The sequence below is a fragment of the Styela clava genome, chromosome 12 (genome assembly GCF_964204865.1).
Source record: "Styela clava chromosome 12, kaStyClav1.hap1.2, whole genome shotgun sequence".
NCBI classification, from domain to species: Eukaryota; Metazoa; Chordata; class Ascidiacea; order Stolidobranchia; family Styelidae; genus Styela; species Styela clava.
In genome coordinates, this window is record NC_135261.1 from 7,713,473 (window position 1) to 7,738,959 (window position 25,487).

The 25,487-nt window shown below is 34.8% G+C and overlaps 3 protein-coding genes across 7 annotated transcripts; all 3 read right to left on the reverse strand.

Annotated features, from left to right (window-relative positions):
* Positions 1–194: 194 nt before the first annotated feature.
* Positions 195–18,857, reverse strand: LOC120330275 (fanconi-associated nuclease 1-like). 4 transcript variants are annotated; one of them, XM_039397156.2, is made up of 15 exons: positions 18,705–18,857; positions 17,477–18,264; positions 16,437–16,610; positions 15,720–15,937; positions 14,682–14,803; positions 13,918–14,060; positions 12,763–12,912; positions 11,883–11,974; positions 10,267–10,516; positions 9,757–9,896; positions 9,297–9,420; positions 8,683–8,829; positions 7,979–8,089; positions 7,623–7,751; positions 195–405 (listed from the first exon to the last, which is right to left on the reverse strand). In XM_039397156.2, exons 1-15 carry the CDS (start codon positions 18,853–18,855, stop codon positions 262–264), a joined length of 2,883 nt encoding a protein of 960 aa, XP_039253090.2. In that variant the 5' UTR covers positions 18,856–18,857; the 3' UTR covers positions 195–261. The 4 variants fall into 4 exon arrangements, 3 of the variants coding, with proteins under 3 accessions (XP_039253090.2, XP_077974423.1, XP_039253091.2); XM_078118297.1 differs by lacking the exon at positions 195–405 and adding an exon at positions 4,182–4,728; XM_039397157.2 differs by lacking the exon at positions 195–405 and adding an exon at positions 4,744–6,960.
* On the reverse strand, positions 2,188–4,044 carry LOC120342578 (uncharacterized). Of its 2 annotated transcripts, none has more exons than XM_039411464.2 (3): positions 3,790–4,044; positions 3,188–3,307; positions 2,188–2,934 (listed from the first exon to the last, which is right to left on the reverse strand). In XM_039411464.2, the coding sequence occupies exons 1-3, from the start codon at positions 3,873–3,875 to the stop codon at positions 2,784–2,786; spliced, it is 357 nt and encodes a 118-aa protein (XP_039267398.2). In that variant the 5' UTR covers positions 3,876–4,044; the 3' UTR covers positions 2,188–2,783. The 2 variants fall into 2 exon arrangements, with proteins under 2 accessions (XP_039267398.2, XP_039267397.2); XM_039411463.2 differs by having other exon boundaries at positions 2,216–2,934; positions 3,787–4,024.
* Positions 18,773–21,341, reverse strand: LOC120330277 (NEDD8-conjugating enzyme Ubc12-like). The gene has a single exon (XM_039397162.2). The coding sequence runs from the start codon at positions 20,974–20,976 to the stop codon at positions 20,428–20,430; it is 549 nt and encodes a 182-aa protein (XP_039253096.1). The 5' UTR covers positions 20,977–21,341; the 3' UTR covers positions 18,773–20,427.
* Positions 21,342–25,487: the final 4,146 nt, after the last annotated feature.

Consider the following 25,487-nt stretch of genomic DNA (forward strand, 5'->3'; position numbering starts at 1 on the left):
TTACGCAATTTCTCTTTCGCCGTCATATTGCGACATCCTGACGCCGAGTAATTACGCTTTTTCGGCTCCGATTCACCGCGAATGAGCTCCTTCAAATCTCGCAAGATTCAGAAACCTAAAAATCGACACGCGTGCTTTTCCTGATTAATGTGACCATTCATATAAAAAGGGTATGCATATTTCTTTGTTTAAACCAGAAAACATTCAAGCACAGTATAATATTCCAGTAAGACATGAACTTGTTGCGACCCTGCAGGTGGTTCACGAGACGCGCAAAAAAGCATAGGCCGCAGAGCTCTTTTCCAGTATTTTGAGCAGGCAGAGTAGGATTTCGAGTCTGGTGCCAAAGTTATCGACGACGTTGTCATCGTAATGTAAATTTATTCCGTCTGAGGCGTCGATCAACTGCAGAGGTATAAATATGATAAACCCAATGAAAAAGATTGATTAAAATTGTGATTCTACTTTACAGTCCAGATTTAAAAAAGAGTCACTGTCACAATTTCGGATATCTCTTGATAATGAATATCGCTAAGTAATCGAGCAATCAATCTGTTGTCCGTATTTTCAAACCAGTTACTTGTGCGTTATGCGAAAAAACTTTTATATCACTAGCTTTGATTAAAACGAAGCAAAAAAATTGGCTGCACGCTGCAATGCAACTTGTTGCAGAACTTTCGAGGCCTCGTTTGCAATCCTATATTAGAAACGAAACAGCAAAATTCTCACTAGAGTTAATTGTGTTTGTACGTGATTTGGCATGTACATGTTTTTTATGTGAGATGTTTTGCGTGTGCCTTTTTTACGCATAATGGGTGATCAGCATTGCATTTCATTACCCAAATATATGGTATTATTTCATGTTTCACCCATTTTCAATTTCAATTTTTGACCGACACATTATTTGATAGTTTTTCTTCGTGTGCCTTTTTTGTCTAGGAGCATATTGAGTGCCTTTTATTGCATTATATTACGCAAATATATGTTACTCTTTTCGGTTCCGGTCATTTCAATTTTTTTGCTGGCCCGCGAGTACATTTACTTTAATTTTACTGGTCCGCCAGGGTAGAAAGGTTGGAAACCACTGACTACTAGGCCAGGGCTTCCCAAACTTTTGAGCTCGCGGCCCCTTTTAATATATATCTTAATATTTTTCGGTCGCGGCCCGCGTTCACGTTAATAATGCTGAACAGTTTGAAATATGCATTTTTAATATTTTATTGACACAGCCAATTCTCAACTTTTGATAGGCCTACTCAATAACAAAAACAAGCACATATTTACTCAGATTAACGTTACTCAGTTAGTTATTCGGTGTACTGGGTGCGAATGCATTTTGCTGCATAGCAAGTCCAGCCGTGGCTCAATGTTTGTTTATGCAAGCCTAAATGATGAATTACGATGTCTGGCCGATGGCATGGTCCTTATCCACTCTTATTGATCAAATATAGCATAAGGCAGCGGTTTGTGCTGCGCCAAATTATCAGAAAAAAACTCGCGGCGCACCTACACGAAAAATATGCTGCCTCAAAATAAAACACAATTTTGTCATAGTTAGGGCCCGTTCACACCAACGCAATGCGTTGCGTTAGTTTTCTACGCAGTGCGTTGAACTTGTTCACACTGCGGTGCGTCAACGCATTTTGAGTCAAAAGGTCATATTTTAAAAGAAAAATTATGTAAATGAACGATGCAAAACTATCAGCAGACTAAACTTTCGTGTTTTGCAGTGGCAGAGTGTAAGACCAGATGGAGGTCAACGAAGGATAGATTTAGAAAAGAGAAGCGAAAGGAAATAGAGGCTACGAGGAGTGGGGCAGCAGCGCGGGGATACAGGGCGTGGAAGTTTATGGAGATACTGAAGTTATTGGATGAACATGTTGACTTTAGAACGTATGTATTATTTGTTTAGGTGACAGATGCAACAATATTGATAATCTCTAGCCTACGGAATGAAACTCCCTTTGTTTCAAAGAACGTCTTCAGATGTTGACGAAGACGTCACCCTCGTGGTGCTTGAAGATGCAGATAACATGCAAATAAATGGCGAAGCCAAATGCCTATCACGTGCGGACACCAGTTGGATGACATCAGCATCAGGTAAAGGTCCATTTACAAAACAACCGGACCTTGATGAAACTATAATGAGTGTTGTCAACAAAGATATTCAATTCTAAGGCCCTTAAACCTTTTTGTGTCACACAACAGATTTTCAATGTAATAATCATGCCTTTATTCACATACAGAAAGTGTTGATGCTAAAAAGTTGGCAATAAGCCTGGTAGATACTCTATGCAGGCTACCAGTTCAACGGTTTCAACTGGCGAAAGTTAGAATCCACGAGCTATTGTATAATATTGAATTTGGGGAAATATAAAAATATTTGAAAACATTTGTTCGAACTATTTGTAGTTTGTACTAGCGTATGGGACTTGTGACACCTCTCTATTTCATTAATCGCCCATACATTTGTTCAAAGATCAGCAATGGTGCCTTTGCCAGCGCACAGCACCTTCCCTCGAAAAGTAGTTGCGAACCGAGCGAGCGTTCTGTGTTGCAAGGCCACCACTTCCGGGTATGTCATGCAGCAGTTGAGTGACCACTCTCACATCTTCGTCAACTGTTGCAGCTCCATCAACATCTCTCCTCAAAAAATTGTGGAGGCTTCATGTTGCTTTTATAACAGAGTTAATATTATTGCTGGGCTTCAAAGGTAGGCCTACTGGTCGGTGATAAACTCTCCACTGATTGGCTAATATTCCAAATGTGCTTTCCACCATTCGTCATGCGCGTGATAAGCGATAATTAAAATTTTTCTTCTCTTGCAAAAGACCATTGCCAGGAAATGGTCTCATCAAATATTCTTTCAGTGGAAACGCTTCATCACCAAGGTAAACAAAGGTAACAGTTGGCCCATTCGTTAATGGCAATGTCCTGAAAATAGATATGCCCCAGTCAGACGGAAATACAAAATGAGGTTTAGGTAGGAGGTTTTTCAGCATAAACATGCTTTATTATTATGGGTTATTAATAAGCTGTAAAAATGATCAGCCTGTTTTACATTATTGATAAAGCAGATCAAACTGGATATTAACTGGGTGTAAAGGAAAATTAAAGCCTGTTCCGTTATAGAAAAAAACATCAACAGTCATTAAGTCTAAGCGAAGTATTAGCTTAAATAACCCACCTTGGTGAGGGTGGACTCAAAGTTCCATTCTGCAGGCGACGCCCAAAACAGGAGTTTGCAAATATTTCCCCATCACTTGCTCTTCCGTAGGCGCCAATGTCCACCGCAAGGAATTTATAACTGGAAAATATAAATTTCATCGAGTTTTTGATGGCACTGTTTGGATTAAATGCCTATGTAGAATCCACACAATCATAATAGAAGATAATTGATTTTCAATTTATTCATTCATATAAAGCAACCACGAGTGGTAAGTAACAGAATTCATTTTATAAATACTAACTAGAGTGATACAAAACCAGGTTTAATATTTACCAAGCATCAACAATAGCCAGGAGTACAATGTTATGTGCTTTCTTGTAATTATAGTACAGGAAGCCTGCATTGTTATCATAACAGATAAACCTAGAACCATGCAAGTAGCAATTTCATTTTTGTTACAAACCACTGCAAATACGGTATCGTACAAGCATACCGGTGCCGGCACTGGTGCCAGGGCTGCAGAGTGCTGCCGTACCAGTGTGCCGTACCGGTACAGACGGTACCGGTACCGGTAACCACCTCTAGTTTCTCTTCTCTGCAAAATAGGATGCACTCACCACCTTCTTATTTTCCATCTCCTTTTTTTATCCTCCCGTTTTCTCAACCACAACAGTAAACCCAATCGTTGATTTTTGCTTAATGTCATCTCCAAACCACAGAACAAACACCTGAATCCAATTCAAATCTCGACTAACGCAGCGCGTCAACGCAAAAGAATGTGTCCTCGAGAATTCGTTGCGTTGACGCAGTGCGTCGAAATGATGCGTTAACGCAGCAACGCACGATTAAGTTAAACAAACAAGGTTTGAAGGTGCGTCAACGCAGTGGTGCGAACAGATGTGAAAGGGCCCTTAAAGTGTACTTTATGCCTTTTGATTTTTATTTGGAAATCGGTATTCATATTTAGTATATTAAAAATCTCGCTATTCTCTATCCCGGACTGGACTGGTAGGCCTATTTCTTTGAAATGCTAAAAAATCACTCGTGTTCGATAATCTTGGTTCAGCAAATGATATCATACACACATCATTTGCAATAATGAGAAACAATAAAACATTTAGAATAAGTAAAATAATAAATAAATATTTAACACAAATATCCTAATTTTCGAGGAATCGGGTCTTACGATCAGAATATTCACTGTTATCCAAGCGAGATGATTCAACCGTGTTTCCCCGAAAATAAGACCAAGCCTGAATGTTAAAAATGAATAAAGGCAAAAGGCTAACTTTTATTTCATATCCCGGACTGAAATGGTAGGCCTATTTCTTTGAAATCATAAAAAATCACTCGTGTTCGATAATCTTGGTTCAGCAAATGATATCATACACACATCATTTGCAATAATGAGAAACAATAAAACATTTAGATTAAGTAAAATAATAAATAAATATTTGACACAAATATCATAATTTTTGAGGAATCGGGTCTTGATCAGAATATTCACTGTTATCCAAGCGCGATGATTCAACCGTGTTTCCCCGAAAATAAGACCAAGCCTGAATGTTGAAAATGAATAAAATATAAAGGGAGTGGCAACTTGAGCATTTTTTTAGAGGGCGTCACAATACAATGAAGTTCGAGAACCACTTAGTCCCAGTCGATAGCAAGAAATCTTTTCTACTTTTTAAATGTTGAACAATCTTAATGTAGCATTTTTTTTAAATGAAAACGTGCTATTTATAAATAAATGAAAATCGGTATTCACTTTTAGTATATTAAAAATCTCGCTATTCTCTACCTACATCCCCCACAAATAAGCCCTAGTGTTTTTTTGCGAAAAAAAATTGAACACTCTGTCTTACTTTCGACGAAACACGGTACGATGGTGTATGTATTCAATCGTAATCGTGAAATTTTTGGTTTACTCTATTTGTAATAATTGCATTTCAAATCAAGTGTCTGAAAAAGTACAACAGATATATATATATATACAGTACTTTTTGTAAAATTGGTGTTCTCTTTGCGGCCCCCAGTTTGGGAAGTCCTGATCTAGGCGATAAGATCCTCCTATAACTTAAAACAGGGATGTCTAAACTGCTGCCCGCAAGGAAATATTGTGCGGACCGCAGATAAGTGCCCTTTTTGAATGGTGTGCCCGCGAAACACGTTTTTAGTTATTCTGCTACGTGAGAGCAATTCCAATCCTTTTGCGTCGCAAAGCCTATACCAGTACTCGAGTGCTAGTGTCATTTTAGTAAAAATAGCTAGCAGAATCCAGTTGCAAAATACACAATATTATAAAAACGTGTTTCTCATTGAATTCGTTTAACTCACCATTACAGCAAGGAACCATAACACACCGTAAGATCAATAACAAAATATAACATTTTTATTGCCTGAAACTATAAGAAAAAATCTTTTAAATAAAGGTGCGGCCCGCGGCTTCACCCAATTACTTGAATCTGTCCCTCCTGTAATAAAGGTTGCACCCCCTTGACTTAAACCATAAATAGCAGGATGCTCTGGTTTTTCTAAAAGCCAGACGCGTTTAGGAATTTCAAAATTTGGCTTTAAAAGTGGCTCGTGTGTTTAAAGAATTTTTGTTAACGTTTGCGTGTAGTGAATGAATGTAAACGGAGCTGTTACCGAATAAGTCTTTTGGTGGATATTTTCAACACCGTCGATTGTGAGTTTTCCCGACCCCATCGTCCTGTTATTACGGCCACAAGCCATAATTTGAGGCCGATATCGTCTTTGCACAAGGCACATTCAAAGTGTACAATTTTAGGCGTTCAAGAAGTGTTTGTACCAATATGGTGGTAACTAATTTTGTTCGTTGTCTAACACAGACAGTCCCCCGAACTCGAAATACAAGTAAATAAAGTAAGTCTTTACATCAAGTTGTGTAAATTAACTGAAACCTATGCCCAGGGGGGTATATTCACTTGGCTAACACAAAAGTCCCTGAATTCGTAATAGAACTAAAATAAGGAAAATAGGAATAAAATTATGACCTAGCCTCAACCTGTTACACACACTACGGAAGTACCCAATTTTATTTAAACAGTCACAGTCGCCCTTCGAATATAGAATGAAAAAGTACCAATATGATCTGGCAAATACGATACTAATAAAAAATAGTAATTTGGCACAAATATGAAACAGAATGATTGTTCATGGAATTTACATTGCAAAACTATAAATGTTGAGGTATCAAAGGCTTTATGAAATACCAACAATGGACATTGATGATAGTTTGTCTTGATTATTGCATTGATCTCAATGCTGTTCAATTCATTAGTGCAATGTGTATGACTGAACTAGGCAGAGAAAAAAAAATACTGAAAATGAGAAACAAAATTATTCCTGTGCCTCAAAAATGTTGTGGTCCCAGTTTGCTACACTTGTCCCTGATCCGGGTTAAGAGTAGATATATATTGTGGGGAAAATGGTTCAAGTAAGCACATTATGTAAAATTTGTTCTGGATTATGACATATATAATACTTTGGAAGACGGTTAGAGTATTCATTTTAAGCGAGTTTTAAACAATAGAGACAAATGGGGCACAATATTTTTTAGACACCAAAACTATGCTACCAGTTACAAATATTGGAATCTTGCATAATGAACAAGACAAAAATAAATTTGTTCATTCTTTCAACAATTTCTTTCCTCCGATAGCAATTACTTTACAGACTTCAATATTTGCCCCCAATCTCATCAGCTCATCAATCCAAAGCTTTTGATTGGTTGATAATCTGTCACCAGGGCCTTTCACCTCAACCATCTACGAGAAAGGAATTGCCAAAAAATATTCGTTATGGAATTCTAGTTTCAACTTTTTCATTAAACCACAAGAATAAACAGGGTGTGGCGTGCCGTGCTGAGTGCTAGTGACCCACGCTAAGAACCCACATTGGTTCAAGTCCTGTGGGGATAATTGAGTGCAAGAAGATTGCTGGTTCATGTGACCGCTGGTTTCTCCATCATCAAGTTTATGCTTCTGAAACAAATGACTAGCTAACTATCCCTATACACAAAATGGACTGGTAACCGGAAGAAGAGAGGCCACAGTTCACCAAGTGATGAATCATCTTATCAGATTTCCTCTGTGATAAATAGGAAAATCTTATTTATGTATCGAAATTTGATTTCTTTTATACTGCCTTTAAGCACGGCATTACAGGGGGTACTCCCGTAGTGTGTGTAACAGGTTAGGGTTAGGCCATAGTTTTATTTCAATTTTCCTTATTTTAGTTCTATTACCAGTTCGGGGAATGTCTGTGTTAGTCAAGTGAATATAGGTCCATAGGCTTCAGTCCCTTCATACAACTTGATATAAAATAGACAAACTAAATTAGTTATCTTCATATTGGTACACACACTTCAGGAGCGCCTTGCGTGGCTGCTGCAATTTGTATGTAAGATGGTAAAAACCACATTCATTACCTTATAAACTTTTTGTATTGGATTCCATACAACTAGATCTGGTAATCCACTTCTAGTATGACGAAGATCTTTAGCTAGGCGCCGGAATATTCCAGATAAAACTTTACCACCAATGCATGCGACAAAACCCTGAATAGAAAAATGTAGATGTAGTGTTCCCATTCATGTTTCAATAAATGAAACATGAAGTGTCAAGTCCAACATGACTCGAAAAACTAAATGCAATAACCACTCTATTGAGACTCCTTCCATCTACATATACTGAAGATAATGTTCCATAAGTTGGAAGAGAAAGCAATTTTATCACAAGATATCACTTCGTGTGTCAGGCTAGATATTCTTGACAATTGACATACTTTCGCCTCCTCTAAGCTGGCAAATATGTCCCAGTTCATGCCGGCACAAGCTTTCCCGTATTCCACATCCCATGTCATTGACATTACATCTAAGACAGTTGACGCTTCATCCTTGAGTAGAAATATAATTTAAATGTTAGATTAAATTACGATCTCTCTCTAGAAACATTACCATAAAATTCAAATTTGATTCAGGGACGAACAAAACCAGGTAATTTCTGACCTTTCTGAAATGAGAACCTTTTTCCGACTGCATTCTGAAATTATATTTTTCGAATATAGAATATAAACCACATTCATTCTAATTTGGGTCATGTTAAAGAACCATATATTGGATATGCCGTACAGCTGATTAGGATTTATTTTTCAGAAATTGAATGAAGGCTCTTGTTTTACTGTTGTACTCCTAATTATTCTCCACAGGATTAAATACGTGAATCCATGAAGCGTAATCAGGTAAGCGATGGCAATCATGTTCCTAACGTCTAACGAGATGAGTCAACTCTTATATCATACTTTTAGGCATATTATTTTGAATATTCAGAACTGAGAAATTCATAATATTTTACTAGATTTAGTCTAAGCGTTGATATGAGAGCACAGCAGACAAAATTGTAGCATTCATCATTCTCATAACATGAACTCAGGAAATTGATAATTTTCAATAAATCAAAAAACTTAGCACTTCATGTTAAAGTACATACTTCGAATTCATCAAGTTTTTCATCTTTGTCACAATCCATCAGAACACAGTCATCATCCTTCAAATCCTCAATCATTTTCAGTCTCTCTTCAATAGCTTTGTGACGTCTTAGATAAAAATCATCGGTATGATAGTCCAAAGGATGGGTCTGTGAACAATGCACCTCATTTCTGAATGAAGCGGTTTTGCTCGCTAATTTAACAAAATTTATTTTTAAAGAATTTCCAAATCATCATATTGAAATTAAGACAAACAAAAGACAGATAAGTGAGTTTGTCAAATTATCTGTGGTGCTCGTTGGTGTGACGTTCACCGTTGATCCAGAAATTGTGGTTTAGGTAATTGTGTTTTATTTGCTTTGAAAAAAATAGCTGTCCTCCGCAAATTTGACGTCAAATTTGATATGCATGACTATTTCTTTATAAATCAAAAAAAATTTCATATTATCAAAAATGGTTCAAAATCTGATGTCATTATATCAAGTTTCCTTTTAAGGAAAAGATTTCATGCATTTTCCACAAAAATCCATTCCAGTTAACTATGATAAAATAGGTAAATATCAACAGTGAAATTCATATAAATACAAACTAATTTTTTGATTTATATTGATCTAACCTGGTACGTTGTTCTGAATACATCTGAAATTCCAGGCATAAAAATAATGTCCCATAAAAATAAACAGAACAGAGTTGAAAACGTTCCGCCTTCACCATGGATTCCGAAATCATACCCAAGATGTCTGAAAAAGACGAATCACTTTTTATACACCATGCCAATTTGTGGAAGTTGGTGTAAATTTCTCCGACAACATAGCCTTGCATAGAATAGGATTTACATATTCTTTCTGGCTGAGAAAGAATGGCTGTTACATGAACCACCTTACGGCGTCGAGAAGTACTCCTTCCACTCATACATAATTATACCCACAGAATTCGAACCTGCGAACCCACAAGTGGTAATTAGAGATTGAGAGGTGCGATGGCGAGAGTGTGCGCAAACAATGCGCCACACGGCTGAGCTTGGCCGGTTGAATGAACCTAAAGTTAAATATCTTCAATTTATTAGTAAATATTACCTGTAATGAGATAAAGCCAACTCTTCTACAGAGCATATGACGGTAGATTCAGTTGCTGTGTCATCTTCATGTTCTGTTCTCAGAAATCTCGATTTTCCAGTCTGAACTTCACCAGGTAATAAACGACCAGTAATCTCAACCTAAATATATTGACAGTTCTATGGCAGGGGTCTCACTCTCAACTGAGGGCATACTTACCTCTTGGGGGTAACTTCATTATTAAATGTAGTACAGAGAATAACTCATGTAAACGTGATAAAAGCAAAACTAGATATTTTTATAGAAAATCAGGGGGTTACAAATGTTGAGAGTGTTTGAAAGGGGGGCCAATAGAAAATGACAGTTTAGGAATTACTGTATAGACAAATGGCCGACAAAACCATTTCGTAAAAAATGATATGAATTAGAGTGAGAATAATTTTCTCATTCAATTTTTTATAATCTATAACTCCTCTATATATTTCAATATTGAAAAAGACAGAAAACAGAAATTAAGGTAAAAACACCAACCACAGGAGCTTCTTCTATCTGTAGTCTATCGATTATTGGCTTCAGTTTCGTTTTATAAGTTGTTGTTAATTGCGGTAACTTTTTCACAGCTTTTGACGTAAGAATCTTGTTTACTCTCTGTGCTAGAGCTAACTTGTGGCCGACACGAACATCAGAATCTTGTAAAGACTCATGTATGACATCTAGTGAACGTACTGGATCTTTTAAATGTTGATCAATGTTAAGAGCAAGTCTCTCCCACCAATGGCCCCTGAGAACATGATAGGAAAAAATATGAATAATAAATTTATGTGCTGAAAAGGATCAAGATTATTATTTGTGGATCATGATTAGATTTTATAATGATTGCCGATATATTCAAAAATAAAATTAGCAACAAAAACTTCAAAAGCAAGCGTATTTAACAGATAATTTAAGAAAACCTAAACATATAACAGTTTTTGTTATGAATGTTTTTTTTTCTAAGAGGGTAGAGCTGGACTGGGTGCGGACATTTTCAAATTGTTCATAGTTTTAAAAGACATCATCAATCAGAGTCTTAATATAGGCTCCACATTTCATCCAAATTTTGCTGTTTCCCTTATATTCACGAGAACACTTTTATATATGATCTTTAACCTTCGTGTGTATATATTGGAGCATTCCCTTTTTATTAGTAATGTTAGGCATCCAATGACAATGACATTTTAAGCCTGCGCAATTTAAACCCCAAGTCCCAAATACCCAAAATTCTCATTCTTTTCTACATATAAGAGAACATTGCTATGGTAAAAATCAGTGTTAACACACGCCAGATCAGAAGACTGCATCTCAGGATTTAACTAATTCTGGCATTCTTCCAATTACTAATCAATCAATTTTTTATTTGTCATCACAAAAAACAAGCATAAAAAAAAATGTTACAACAAATAAAATATACCGATCGAGTTAATTGTGTGACCCGAGTCGCGAGGGACCTATAGAGGTCTTCAAGCAGCGACACCTAGCTGATACAGGTTAGTACAAAAAAGTAACTAAATGAGGCTCAACTACTTAATACCAGTAGTCGCGACAGTATACATAATTGAGACTACTGTGTAGATTATTTAAATGCGACAGTATACATAATTGAGACTACTGTGTAGATTATTTAAAAAAATAAATATACAACTATCACGAGAGAATGCACTGAAGAAAGAAAATGGGAGAAAAACAAGTAGAATAAAAAAACTATAAAGAGAATGCAAATGTAAAACTAGAAACTAAGAAAAACAAACAATCCGCACAAAATATTTTTAACAAATACAATTTTGAAGGCTTATATACAAATTCAGAAGAGGTGCTCCAGAAGTGTGTGTACCAATATGGTGGTAACTGATTTTGTTCGCTTACTTTACATCCGGTTGTGTACAGGGACAGAAACCTATGGGCAGGGGTATAGTCACTTGGCTAACACAGACAGTCCCCGAACTCGTAATAGAACTAGAATAAGGAAAATCGGAATCAAATTATGGCCTAACCCTAATCTGGTACACACACTACGGGAGTACTTTATGTTGTTGGTCTCGCGTCTCGTGCAAAGATTATTAAAATTTAATGTGCTGATCATACAACTAAGATATGCAAAGAAATCATACCTTCTTGAAACGCAATACATTCTTTGGTCTAACAATTCTTCCAATATTTCTACTGCTTTTTTGTAATTCTTTAATCTCTGTAAAACCTCAACCTGAAAGTAAATTGATTCATGTAAGTTGTTAAGTAATGAACATATCTTATGAATAATGAAAATAACAGACACCACAAAGGCCTCAATCTGTGTGAATGCCTATATATAACATTTTGTTCATAAAATTTTCATACAGGTTTTCTTCATACAACTCATTTATATGCCTTTCAATTTGAAAAAGGCTCTTGTGTAAGCACTGACACGTAGGCGGCTACTTTATTTTGGAAGGACAAAAATCGGCGCTCCAAAAGTGTGTGTACCAATATGGACGTAACTAATTTTTTTCCCCTACTTTATATCAAGTTGTGGAAAGGGACGGAAGCCTATGGACAGGACTCATGTTGGTACTCCCGTAGTGTGCGTACCAGGTTATATTTAGGCCATAATTTTATTCCAATTTTACTCATTCTAGTTCTATTACGAGTTTGGGAACTGCCTGTGTTAGCCAAGTGAATATCTCTGTGCCCATAGGTTTCAGTCCCTTTACACAACTTGATGTAAAGTAGGACTTAGCTATGTTGGTATCGCAAGCTAAAAATACCAGGTTTAAATCCCTTTCCCACTACCCCATTCAGGGTTAAATAAATTGGGTAGGTAATGAGTTACCTTTAACCTTCATATTGGTACACACACTTCTGGAGCGCCCACAAGTTGGTCATAAGAAACTGGATACTAGGTTTAAAACAACAAGTATCTTTCTTGCTTAACATCAACTACCTACTTGTATGGGCAAAAATAGTATATTTGTATGGATTACCTAAATCAGCATTAATGAGGACTCATCTCACCTCCAATGACCTCAAACGTGTGTATGTCCATTGCGCAGTAAAACAACGTAAGAATTGAGGTAGATTTTCAGAATGTTTTAAAGATTCTTTATCATTTTCTTTGATGTCTATGTGAACAGAGTGAGCAGAGTCACATAATGCAGCAGCCCCCTGGAAAAAGACAATCAGAGCTTTTTCTTGTTTGTTTTATGGATTTTCTAAAAATAAAAATCTACAATTTATTTGAGTTGGATCCGGGGTTCCCAAACTAGGGTACATGTACCCCCAGAGGTACATTTTGACTTTCCAAGGGGTACAGTATAAGAATCAGTCAATACCCATTAGGGTACATTTTGACCTTCCAGGGGGTACATCAGATTGAGACCTTAGTTTAGTAATTCCTTAGAAAGTCAAATTTTCACCTCAGTAGGAGCTTCAACTACAACTACAGTACTTAGCGAGTTATATTCGCAGTCCACATGACTTATTTAGTCCAATCACAGCACACAAGCCAATTTTGTGGGTACATAAGCGATCTATGTAACAGCCCAAGCCAGCAATAATTGATTAAAAGATTGCCAATCAATGAGCGATTATCTGCATTTAAGTATCTAGTAAAATTTACACACGATTTCCGATTTCGAACTCTTGACTTCCGACCCTTATAGTTGGTAAAAATTCAAGTTCCAAACAACTCCAAGTTACAGAACAATATGACTTCGTGGCCAGCTTACAATTTTAATAACGAACACTTTGGCACTTTCTTTATTTGTCTGTTAGGAATGCTCAGTCCACTCATGTTTTTTGCGTCTAAAAATTTGAATTTGGGTATTGCCATTAAATTTTTGGAATTCCATCTTCGAAAACAGAGAATTTAAAAATACTCCAATACCATTTAAAACACGCCTGGCTGCGACTACACATCCTTGGTTGAACCACTGCAAACCCTGAATTTCACGAAATGAGTTCAACCGTCATTGTAAACCACCGATTATGTTTTAGCAAGAACCATTGGTACTGTTGTACCTTGGAATGCGCTATACATAACCTAGGTTCATTATTGTGTTTGCACTTTATATGAAAAAAAACAATAACCGTGAGTTTATAATTAATTTTCCACAAGAAGAGGAGTATCTTTCATACAATATAATTCAATTAAAATAAAATCTAAAATACCTGCCAATTTCCTGTCTCCACACAGCTTAAAATATCAGTTTGAAATTGAAATGCCGTCTCATAATGTAAAAGGTCTTTTCTCCTGCTGAATATCGGTGTAGGACGATCCACAACGCATGATGGGTATGACACCCTTCCCATGCCTGAAAAGGCAATATTTCATGAATAGCATTGCTAATAATTATCAGAATGTATATTGAGAAAAGCATCTTATTAAAAATATTTATAAATGTCATATTGGTTGAAATGGTTTTTATCATAAATACGTTTTATGATGATGTGACCTTTAAACATTAGTTTTGTAACGTCTATGGTTTAAATGTCTGTAAACAATTTCAATTATATTTTAGTCATTGTACGTATTTACCGGTAGCAGAAGAATAATAACAATATAAAATATTCACAACAGTATGTCCAATAGTAAGAAAATGTTGACATAATATGACAAATGGACAGGAAAGTGAAAAATCAGAAAAAGTGTTCTCACATGTTATATTATTAAAGTATTACCATTGGTTTAATATAAAAGAGTAAAATTTGGGGTGAAATAACAGGACCCATATGATTATAGGTCCCATGAAAGTAATTCTGGAAAAAACAAGTCTTTTAAAATGATAGTCTTTATAAATGCTTAAAAACCATCTATCTCAACTTCTCAAGTATTGAAAATTTGTAATTGGTTGGTCAACTACCAGTGGAGAAAATAAATATTTCCACAACATCTACAATTAACAAGCAAATCAACACATATATGTAAATCTTACCTGCCATCAAAATAGCAGACAATTGCAAGTGTCTTCCCTGCCCCATAGCGTTTTGAGAACCAGTTAATGAGCATTCAGTTTCATCATCAATTCCACGTGTTACGTCAAATACCAGAAGTACCCTTGAAAGTACGGTAAGTAAACAACAATTATGAAATGCTAAGCTAATGAACAAATATTAAAAATTTGACTAGAATTTTATTTTAACAAATAGAAAGCAAAACAAACAAAGATTCTCGGTGATTACATCGACCTATATTCATCAATGTTTAGGAATTATCTGAAATTAAAGGCACAATGGCCGGCGCTCCAGAAGTATGTGTACCAATTTGGAAGTAACTAATTTTATTCGCCTATTATAAGTTGTGTAAAGGGACTGAAGCCTATGGGGCAGAGGGATATTCACTTGGCTAACACAGACAGTCCCCGAACTAAAAGAACTAAAATGAGGAAAAACGAAATAAACTTATATAGCCTAACCCTAACCTGGTACACATACTTCGGGAGTACCCAATTGCCTAATGATTAAATTCTTGGACTTGCTATGTTGGCATCGCAAGCTAAAAATACTAGGTTTAAATCCTAAATCCCTTGCCCACTACCCCATCCAGGGTGTAATAAATCGGGTTGGTGAGGCTGAACCGAAAAGATTTTGGCCCTTTGGTCCTGATGACTGGACAAGAGGCCATGTCATGCATGGATCCCATATGATTGATTCATCTTTTTCTTTTAATAATATTCTTTCTAACATACTTTTTTCTTCTGCCTATAGTCGAATTCATTGTGGAAAATGGATAAATAAACAGATAAATTTTGTATTTGCCCAGAATTCAATTCATTTCAGTGTTGAAATAAACAAGATAAAGGGATTTAGCATATCGGTAGTTATCTGCAGCAAACGGCAAAAATGGCCTGATCTCAGAAAGCGGATGAGGCCATAACTAACCAACGATCATATGAATCACGCTGTGTGGCACGGACTCAAAGGAGTCGAGCATTTTTTGTACATAATACAATGTATAGTAAACTGGAGTTTACCTGTTAAACACTGTTCTTGGATATGAAGCAACTTTATAACAAGGTCCGAGCAATCTGCTAGCTCTTTTCATGACGTTGCTACCCAAGCCTGACTTTTTCTGGTGAGTCCCTTTCGCCTGAGCTTTTTTATTTTTAAAAAATCCACCAAGCACACTTTGTTGTTTTCTACACATGTCTTCAAGTTCATTTTGGATCTGAACTTTCTGTTTGCCATTGGCCTGGAATTTGAAACACTAATATTTACACAAATTGAAATAAGAGGATAAATTATTGAGAATTTTCTTTGAATGAAATTTTCCCAATTTTTATTTGCATCATCAATTTGGAATAGTTCATGTAACGTTACAAACATTTCTTGGCAGTGAAAATAGATACCTTTTGACCACTGTTTCACAATTTTGAACATAACTCCGAAACAATATACCCAATTTTTTTTAGTGCCCAGGGGCCCTCAAAAGTTGTGGCCCTTTAATAAACAGTGACAAACGTCTCCACAGGAAACAAAACTGCACACCTAAATATACTCTTATGAGAATGATATGAGTGTATTACCATGTGTTGTCGAAAACTCATCTTTGTACGAACAAGCTTCTCAAGAACATTGAGTGTCGAAAAGTCCCATGACACAATAATGATGAAAATTCAAGTAATTTTACTTTAGTTTGCTAACCATTTATACCTCCAAAACCTTTCGAAAACAAAGTATAAAATACTTACATTTAGTTTGAAAGACTTGGCAAGATCTTTGAGACTAGGTGCAGGTAGAAGCTTGAGAACATCAGACAAACTCAAATCATTGTTATTATTTTGATCAAACCACAATAAAAATCCTTCGTCTGCCAATTTCTTCAATACTCGATGAATATTGCTTGATATATCAGGATAGTTAATCTGTATAGAATGAACAGTAAATGTATTTCATTCAATTTAGAATAATACAGGGGAAATGCTTCTAGAATAATTAGTCAATCATTAGATTATATATTGGTAATATTGTGGGATTACAGCCCATACTACTAACAAAAAAGTGCTAACAAAGATGGCCCTTTCGATCGATCATTTTGCTAAACTTGTGTTGTTGATAGTATTGTTGCCAGTGTAGCTTTTCCAAACAACTGAAATTAGAAGCTTTAATATTTTAGTAGCCATGAATGAAAGCCTCTCCGGGAAAGTTATTAACTTTATACTTTTCTAAATTATCTCTAGTGAAAATTTGGTCATCATATGAAGGTTTCCATCTTCATTCGGTAAGCAAGTACCCAAATACATTCAAATCTAATTCTCTCATTTTTTTTTACATAATGCAAAACGAACTAAAGCTACAGCAGACCCGATAGTTTTTTTTGTATTCAAACAATATTATATAAAACGCACGGTGCTCCCGAAGTATGCGAACCAAGATGGCGGACATCGGAACGTAACATGGGTAACAAGTTAGGGTTAGGCGATAATTTTTTTCCAATTTTCCTTATTTTAGTCCTATTATCAGTTCGAAGACTAGCCAAGAGCCTCCCGTAGTATTTATAGCTAAAATTATGGCCTAACCCTAACCTAGTACACATATTACATTCAGATGTCCGCCATCTTGGTTCGCATACTTCGGGAGCCCCAAACGCACAGTAAAAGCATGAACATACATTGGATTGAATTACATTAAATTTGATGATTAGATTCACAGTCTCAATAGGAGTGAACTATCTATCTACTATTAAAATAGAGAATTATATTTCTTCATATTTATATTTTAGCATACGTACCTGCTCTAATCTAAGCCAAGCTACTTTACGATGATATAATCTGACATAAAGTTTCTGAGCTTGAAGAGGTAGTTTATTAAATTTATCAATCCACGAAATGTCATCAGATCCTTCAAATATGGAGCGATCATCTTCATTTCCTAAGACAGTGTCCAAAATTTGTCGGAAATTTAAAAGATAGTACGCTATTTTCTCTTCCTTATCTTCATTTAGGGAAGATGAGTCTTCAGCAGATAATGCATCAGCCTCAGATGTGTTCGCATTTGGCAGAATTCCGGTGATTTTTGAATCATCTATTATTGGCTTTGTGTCGGTCTTTAAAATACATAAATTTAAGTCAGAAATTTTTTCATCATCGTGGTGTGGCGAAACGTCAGATATAGAATTTGCAATTTTATTTTTTTGAATGAATTCATGATTGACTATTTCTGGAACAATCTTTTGAGGGGATAAAGATTTATCATCATTATTTCTGCCTTTTCTTTTAGAAATTGTGGCAACTGATTTTTTACTTTTTTCATTCAGTCTGACATCAATGTTTTCATCAGCACTGTCATCAGATGAAATAATTATTAGTTCAGTGTTCAAAATTTTTGGCTTCTTGTTTGTGTTACTAAAGGTGTTTCTAGATTTGAGCTTTCGTTTATTATTATTCCCATTTATATTTGCGATTCTTTTAGATGAAGTGTCTTCATTGGCACTGTCTTTACATTGTGATGAGAAGTAATTCAAAATTGATGACTTTGGATTTGTAGTGACAGTCTTTTTCTTCTTTCCAGACATTGCACCTAGAAACAAATAAATTCACAATAATAAAATCGATGTGTTAAAATGATGGCTAAAACTGAAAAATCGCAATTTCAAAAATATTTTGAAATATTGCATAATGTATATAGTCTCTCTTTGATTTGATAGAACTTTATGGTGCAGAAAAATTATGACTAACTAAATTATGAGTTTGTTTAATTTCAGATTCTATTAAAGCTTATTCGAATACAAGCTGCCAAATGCCCAAAATGATAATTTTAATGTAAAACTATTTTGAACTACCGTATTCCTAAAAATCATGAATTGATTATAGAAACATAAGACAAAACTTAAAACGATGGCTTAAAACTGTAGCTTGATATAAGCTAAATGTTTCGATCAGATTGGGCAAAAAAAGTGATTAGTAATTTTGCAAAATTGATATTAAAAAGAATACAGTCGTAACAAATTAGTGCTTTACTTTTCTCCGGCTTTATCCAAAAAAAAGCTCTCTTGAAGTATTTTCCATTTTGTTCTTGATTGGATTGGTCTAGTATTTTATTTATTTTCAATAAGCAATGTGAATTGAAATAAAATACAAAGAGACATGCAGTCACATATAATATGCTCATAGGTGTGGTATAGAGAGCAATTCATCAGAATATAAACAAAATTTTGAGAAGCAATTGGAATTTATTGCGTAATGGGGGAAAGGTTCCTATGCTATTATATCACGCTTCCATATAAGAATGTAATTTTGTCACAAACAGGTATTTCACCTCATTAAAAAAGCAGATAGTCAATACAACACAAAAATGCCAGAGTTTTATTATTTTATTAAGTTAGGGAATATTCTGCTCATCAGCTTTGAGGTAGCCTACATAACCACATTTGAGCACATAGCACAAAGTTAGACACCTGCTACATTTTTCAACCTCAAATATTTATCAGTGACAAAAACATGGACCCTCATCTGCAATGATTATCAGCAGCAGATAAGATATTTATCAAAGATTAAAATGATTTTGAACAAAATCATTGACTGACCAAAAATAATGAACTTGGGAAGTATTCTAGCATGGTTCAAAACAATCATACTGATTCTGATTATGCGTCTTAACATAAATAACAGAAAATAAAACCATGGCCAATACCAATATTTTGGACACTTGTCTCATCATATTGAAAAGAGGAATTTTTAAAGAACATTATTTTAATATTGCTATAAAGGATAACAAATCCCTTGTCAAAATATTTTGATTTTAATATCTGTGTAGGATATTTTGATCGAAAAACTGGCTTTATAGCATGTTTTTGCCACATGAATGAATTTTTTGAAATAATCAAAATAGAAATGTGTTTCAGATATAGACATACTAATATCAGTGATACAGTTGTTGGGTTATTTTTTATCAACCAATCATCTTCACAAATTTTAATGAACAAAAAAAAATCACCATATTAAAATTGATTTGAAAAATTAGATATGTTTGAGGACAACTTAACAGTTACTCATTGGTTAAATTTTAGTATATTTTCAATCAGTATTAATCACATCTTAAATTCTGGATTAAAATTCCGATGGTATAAAGCTGCACAGGTAGCATTTTCATACAAAACATTATTAGAAAGCTCAAGCAACAAAATTAAATTTTTAAGATTGTGACTGTAAATCAAATACCACAATGCATATTGATAGATATTTAAATGATATGGATGAAATAAGAAATTAAATGCATTTTTCGTCATTGTGTTATGTTAAATGTTAAGAATAGATTTATAAGGTGTTTCAAAAATTTCAACAGATTATTTCAGAGCATATAGATAAGTTGAATTTCGAAAATCGTTGGAAATTATGTCATTCGATAGACAGAAAGTTATTTTTAAAAGTTGACCAAATGTAGATATGAATTTGTTTTCATTGGAAAGATAAAATTTCAATCAATTCTATAATAAAACATTGTCTGAATTTTCTACACAAAAGCCCACTTAGAGTAACCAGAATTATGCAAAATAAATATAAAACGTATGGTGAAATAAAAGATGTCTTACAAAATAGCCAGTATTTTATTCGAGTCGTCAAAAGCAACCTTAGTCCATTTATTCTGTGTCAATGGTAAAACTTACCAAATAGCCTATATAAATAAACTATCATTATAAAGGCATCAAAATGATATCAAATACATATCAACATTGCAAAAAAATCATTTTAAACATCGCTCAAAATATGTGCTCCCAACGTAACCACCCCTCATTGATTTGTATACATTCTGTTCAAATGCACGTCTGTTTTTTGTTAGCATCTCCGCTGCTTCTTTGTTTAAAGGGTCATCAGGGTTGGGCTCAAGAAAAAGATATTGAAGCCCATAAATGACAGAGTTAATGGTAAGAACAGGTTTCCAATCTTCTCTGAGAATATTCAAACAAACATTTCCTTCAAGGTCAATGTTAGGATGGTAAACCATGGTTTCACATTTTACTTTTGGGGCATCATGAGGGTAACCTTGCCCAACTTTAAATGTAAAAGTGAATTTACCATTTTTGTAAAACCCCTCATCAGGGGCAATGATAAGCTTGAAATTCAGTAAATCATTGGGATCAGGGAAAATAGTACTACATGTAGGTGGTAACTGCAGTTCATTTAAATCCTTAGTAATTCGAAGTTGAGCCGCTGAAGCTTTTCTTCTACCAGATGAAGCCCCCGATGCTTCGTCATTTTTCTTTTGCTGTTTTAGTGAAAATAATTTTATCATTTTCTTCGTGTTTTTCTGTTCTGATCAAAAATTTTCAACTGCACAGTCTACACCCATACACGCTCTCAATTCTCTTCCCACAAATGTTATTGGTTCATATCTCACTGATTTTCTTCCGGCTTCAAATTATGGCCCCAAAACTGTCTGAGACAAATCTTGACCAAAGACAACACCCAGGCTAAAATGGTCAATCTCGACAAAGCGATCGTAGGGAATAAACAAAGAAGTAACTTCTCCTTTCAGATAGTGGTGTGTATATATATCGAAATGATTGAGAATGGCATATGACGTTATGACAACTTCGGGTAACTAGAAAAAACACTACCAAAAATTTATTACGAATTTAGTACGGTATTCAGTAATATAAAATATAGATATTTTAACAACAACAAACAACTTAAACTTTAGTTACACTAAACAAGACTCTATGCACCACTAGGGTTGGGATTTCGGAGCCAGTTCTTGAAATCACGGTATCGGGATATCCCGGGATTGAGCCGTATAATCCCGTGATTTTTCGGAATTAAGTAAAAAATTCAAACGACTTGCATGACAATAAAATCACGTATTTATCTCATGTAATATCGACGCAGAAATATTAGAGCATCTAGGGCAGTGCTATTTAAATAGTTGCGGCCAATGACATTAAACAACATGATAGGCAACTCTGACGTCACTCCATAAGACTACATGCGAAAGATTGTATTTCATGATACGCTCCAATGCACATATTTCTCGTCGCCTTTCGCGACCGTTTTCCGCTTGCTTTTGCTAATCGGCGTCCTCTTTACGTTTAGTACCTGCCTTTTTGCGCCTGTAACGAAAGAAAATAATCTCTATATCTAAGAAGTTTTGCTCACTTTGAAAGCTGGAATGACATACAAGCTGTAAAGAGTAATTCTGGACATCATAGACTTTTTTTTTTATCAGAGAAGATTACAAACGCGATAGAGTAAAGATTTGTGTGGGACATTTTGCAGATAATGACAAAGTTCAAAGTTAGTAATTTTAATGTTTACGCGTAAACATTGAAATTTCATTTAAAGAGGGTGTCATACAAAACAGCAAAACTGTTTTTACTTCTCCCAACGGTGCTGTGATACAATTCCATAACACAAAGTTTGCACCTATCGAACTTGCTTTAGTAGGTGAATTTATTAGACATTATTAGACAAATTTATTGTGAGGGATTTCGCATGTAATTCTCATTGATTGGTGGCTGTTTATAATTCCTATTAATTGTGAATTCTGATTATAACAAAGAATTTACTGGCACCTTTTTCTTGTCAATACTCCAAGCTGAGGTAATAAACAGGACAATACATTTATGTCATCTGGAAGCAAAATATGCACACTAATTAAAAGTTTGACACATTGAGATAATACATCATTACAGAAAATACAAGTTAAAGATATGTATTACCATCACATGGTAATTGAAATTAAAAAAAAAATTAATAGGGGCTGTGGAGTATGAAAAGTTTAAGACAAAGAAAAGAACAAAAGTTCATAGCTCATGAACTCTTAATTTTGCCTCCATTGCTTTGTGAAGGCCAATATATTTCCAGTGGCTGAATTGGTTTATCTTTATGATAGCAACGATTTCGTATTTAATACGGCAAGATTATTTTCAATTTATTTGAAGTTATAATATTTCCCAAAGAAATGCTTGAATTGTCTAGAATAGATCAGTGGTGTCAAACTCATGGGTTTTCGAGAGCCGCATTGCATGTTGGAAATTGTAAAAAGTGCCGCAAACAGTTTTTGATAATGTATACTTGAAAGATATTTTCAAGATAGTTTTAGTTTGTGACATATATTAGGATGCAACTAAACAGTTGGATTAAGTTTTATTATTTTCTTTAATTTCAAATGCAATTTCATGTTAATATTTGCATTCCACTATTATTGCAAGTTACTGTATTTATTACAAAAAATCATAAAATTCTATGTACAACCATCAAAATCATTTTTGAACAAGCTTTGGATAAGGAAAGAATAATACATACACTAAAAAAATGACTTAATCTAAATATATGGACCTAAAATTAACAAAAATACTACAATATAAACTCAATGTTTTTTAATTACATTTGTCCTGACGTTTGGCATCTTTTTTGTGTCACCAGCATACTAAAGCCAGGATGAAATAATTTTATAGTACCAACTCTAACTAACGAGGTCACATGATCATGGGTTAATCTGGATCTTTGCAAATGTTTAATTAATTCCAGTAATGCAAAAAAGTTACTTTTATCATTTCATGTATAGATCAGTAAAAAAACAAATGACAGATTTTTTCGACAAGACATTTCGCGCCACATTGCATGGCATAGGATTGCTTGAATTATTATTGATATTTAGTAACAAAAAAGTTGTATAATTATATTAATATACAAACACATGGAAATTTTCTGTTCGAAGTTGGTCTTCGAATTTGCCATATTGACTGCTGAGCTTATTGTGTTTTTCATTGTACTGGTGGAAATATGACAAATTAAACAATGTGCTTCAGAGAATTTTGTGAAATGCAGAAATATTGCAACTCCCATTTTCTTCGAAAATGCCACCTTCTTCATGTACTTTGCGTTCAATTTAATAACTCAAGTGTTTTATTCAAGTATTATTTTGCTAGCTTGATGTGTATTCTTAAATGGGTCAAAATGTGAACAAAAAAAATTAATTTTTTAAAACTACTTTTAGTAAATTGTTTTCTGTGTGAATATTCAATTTCACTTAAAAAAGTTTGAAAAAGCTGTTACATTTAGATAAAAAAAACTTCCAAAATACTTTTACAATTATTGTTAAGCTTTCGAGGCCGCACTGGAAGTTCTCTGGGGCCGCGAGTTTGGTCTAGATTGAAGTTGTCCAAAATATATACCAGTATTTTATCATGAATCATGATTATACCCTTTCCTGAATTTTTTCTATAGTACTACCAAAAATTGATGAACCAAATATAGCATAGGTGTAGTGACCCGTAATCCTCATTTTTCAAAGCTGTTTTAAGTATGCCTGGCATGTTTTGTGCTTTTTCACAAAGAAGACCGCTTATGCAATCTTACGCATTGGAATTTTTAGTTATTTTCCTCAAGCCTTGCAGGATGTAGGGGCCATACACAACTCTACCGGAGGGTCAAATGCTTTTGCATGCCTTCATAGGTTGTTCTTCTATTGCAAACATTTATGGAGTATTCTAATTATATTTCTTGGAATCACACTGTCACTGATATGTCGCCAGACTTCTGATATCTCCCCTTCTGCTACAGTTGTCCTGTGAATAAATAATAGGAAATTGAGATTAGACGAATAGTTGAAAGTTTTGCTTTATGTCGGCTTAATTTTTTGATTGATATACTTACTATTTTTGCTATTGCCTCTTGTGCTACAGGAGTCTCACAATGCTTAGACAGGTTTGTCCACAACTTTCACATCTGAAGAAAGAGAGGAGATTTATTAATTTTCGTTAAGAATAAATAAAGCAGTCAATATGACTTAGAATGGAAAAGCTAATAAATCCAATATCTCATGTTTAATGTAAAAAATGTTTTATTGAATTTGGTATATAAATCAACTAATAAAAGGGTTTAGTCAGAAAATTACAAGCATTCGTGGCTCCAAATACTTGAGAGATCATACTATACAATATAGACCGGTATGATTAAAATGTTAGGTGAACTTGTTAACCCTTTGATTCAATACGCAAATAAAAGTGAATGAGCAATAGTATGCTACAGCAATGAGTATATATTTCTACACTGATTAGAAAAATCTAAATGGAGGTGCATGAACTATTTGAAACCATAAAGGGTAAGTAAATACGCAATTTCGGCAAATGGGCAACTACGTACCGTATTGATTTGATAACTTCGTAGTATTTGACAAAAGCTGGCTTTCCCACATGTACTTAACAGTGCTATGTCCGGGTGTGATATACAACAATAGTATTTACCTTACCTTTTTCCGATTTCTTTTTACCTTCAATTTTCCAAAATATCATTAAAATCGACAACAACTGTCAAAGCAGGCACGAACACCATTTGTGCTACGCCTTGAAAGCAGCACACATCCGCTCGTTTTCGTCTCGTCAAGTATGTGCATTGGAGCGTGCTATCGAATACGATCTTCGGACAAAAATGCCGGAGTTGCGCATCATGTTGTTAAATGTCATTGGTTGCGGCACACCTATCACAAAATACGAACATTTTCTACTCATAAAAAGTGTCATAGTCTAACTCGAACAAATGGTTTCTAGCTACCGATATTACAACTGTTTTCTTACATTAAGGTAAACGAGAGCGTCTTCGGAGCACCTCACATTATTTTAAAAGTTGCGCGGCCGCACGGGTAATACGTGGTCTCCAAACGCACCGCCGATCACGCGCTTCGGTTTTGCTCGCCGTTCCACCTTACGCCATTATTATTATCGCACGTATTCTCACTTTTTCACAACCTAATTCATTTTTGTTACAATTAAATATGATTATCCTATTGCCAAAATCATTCAATAA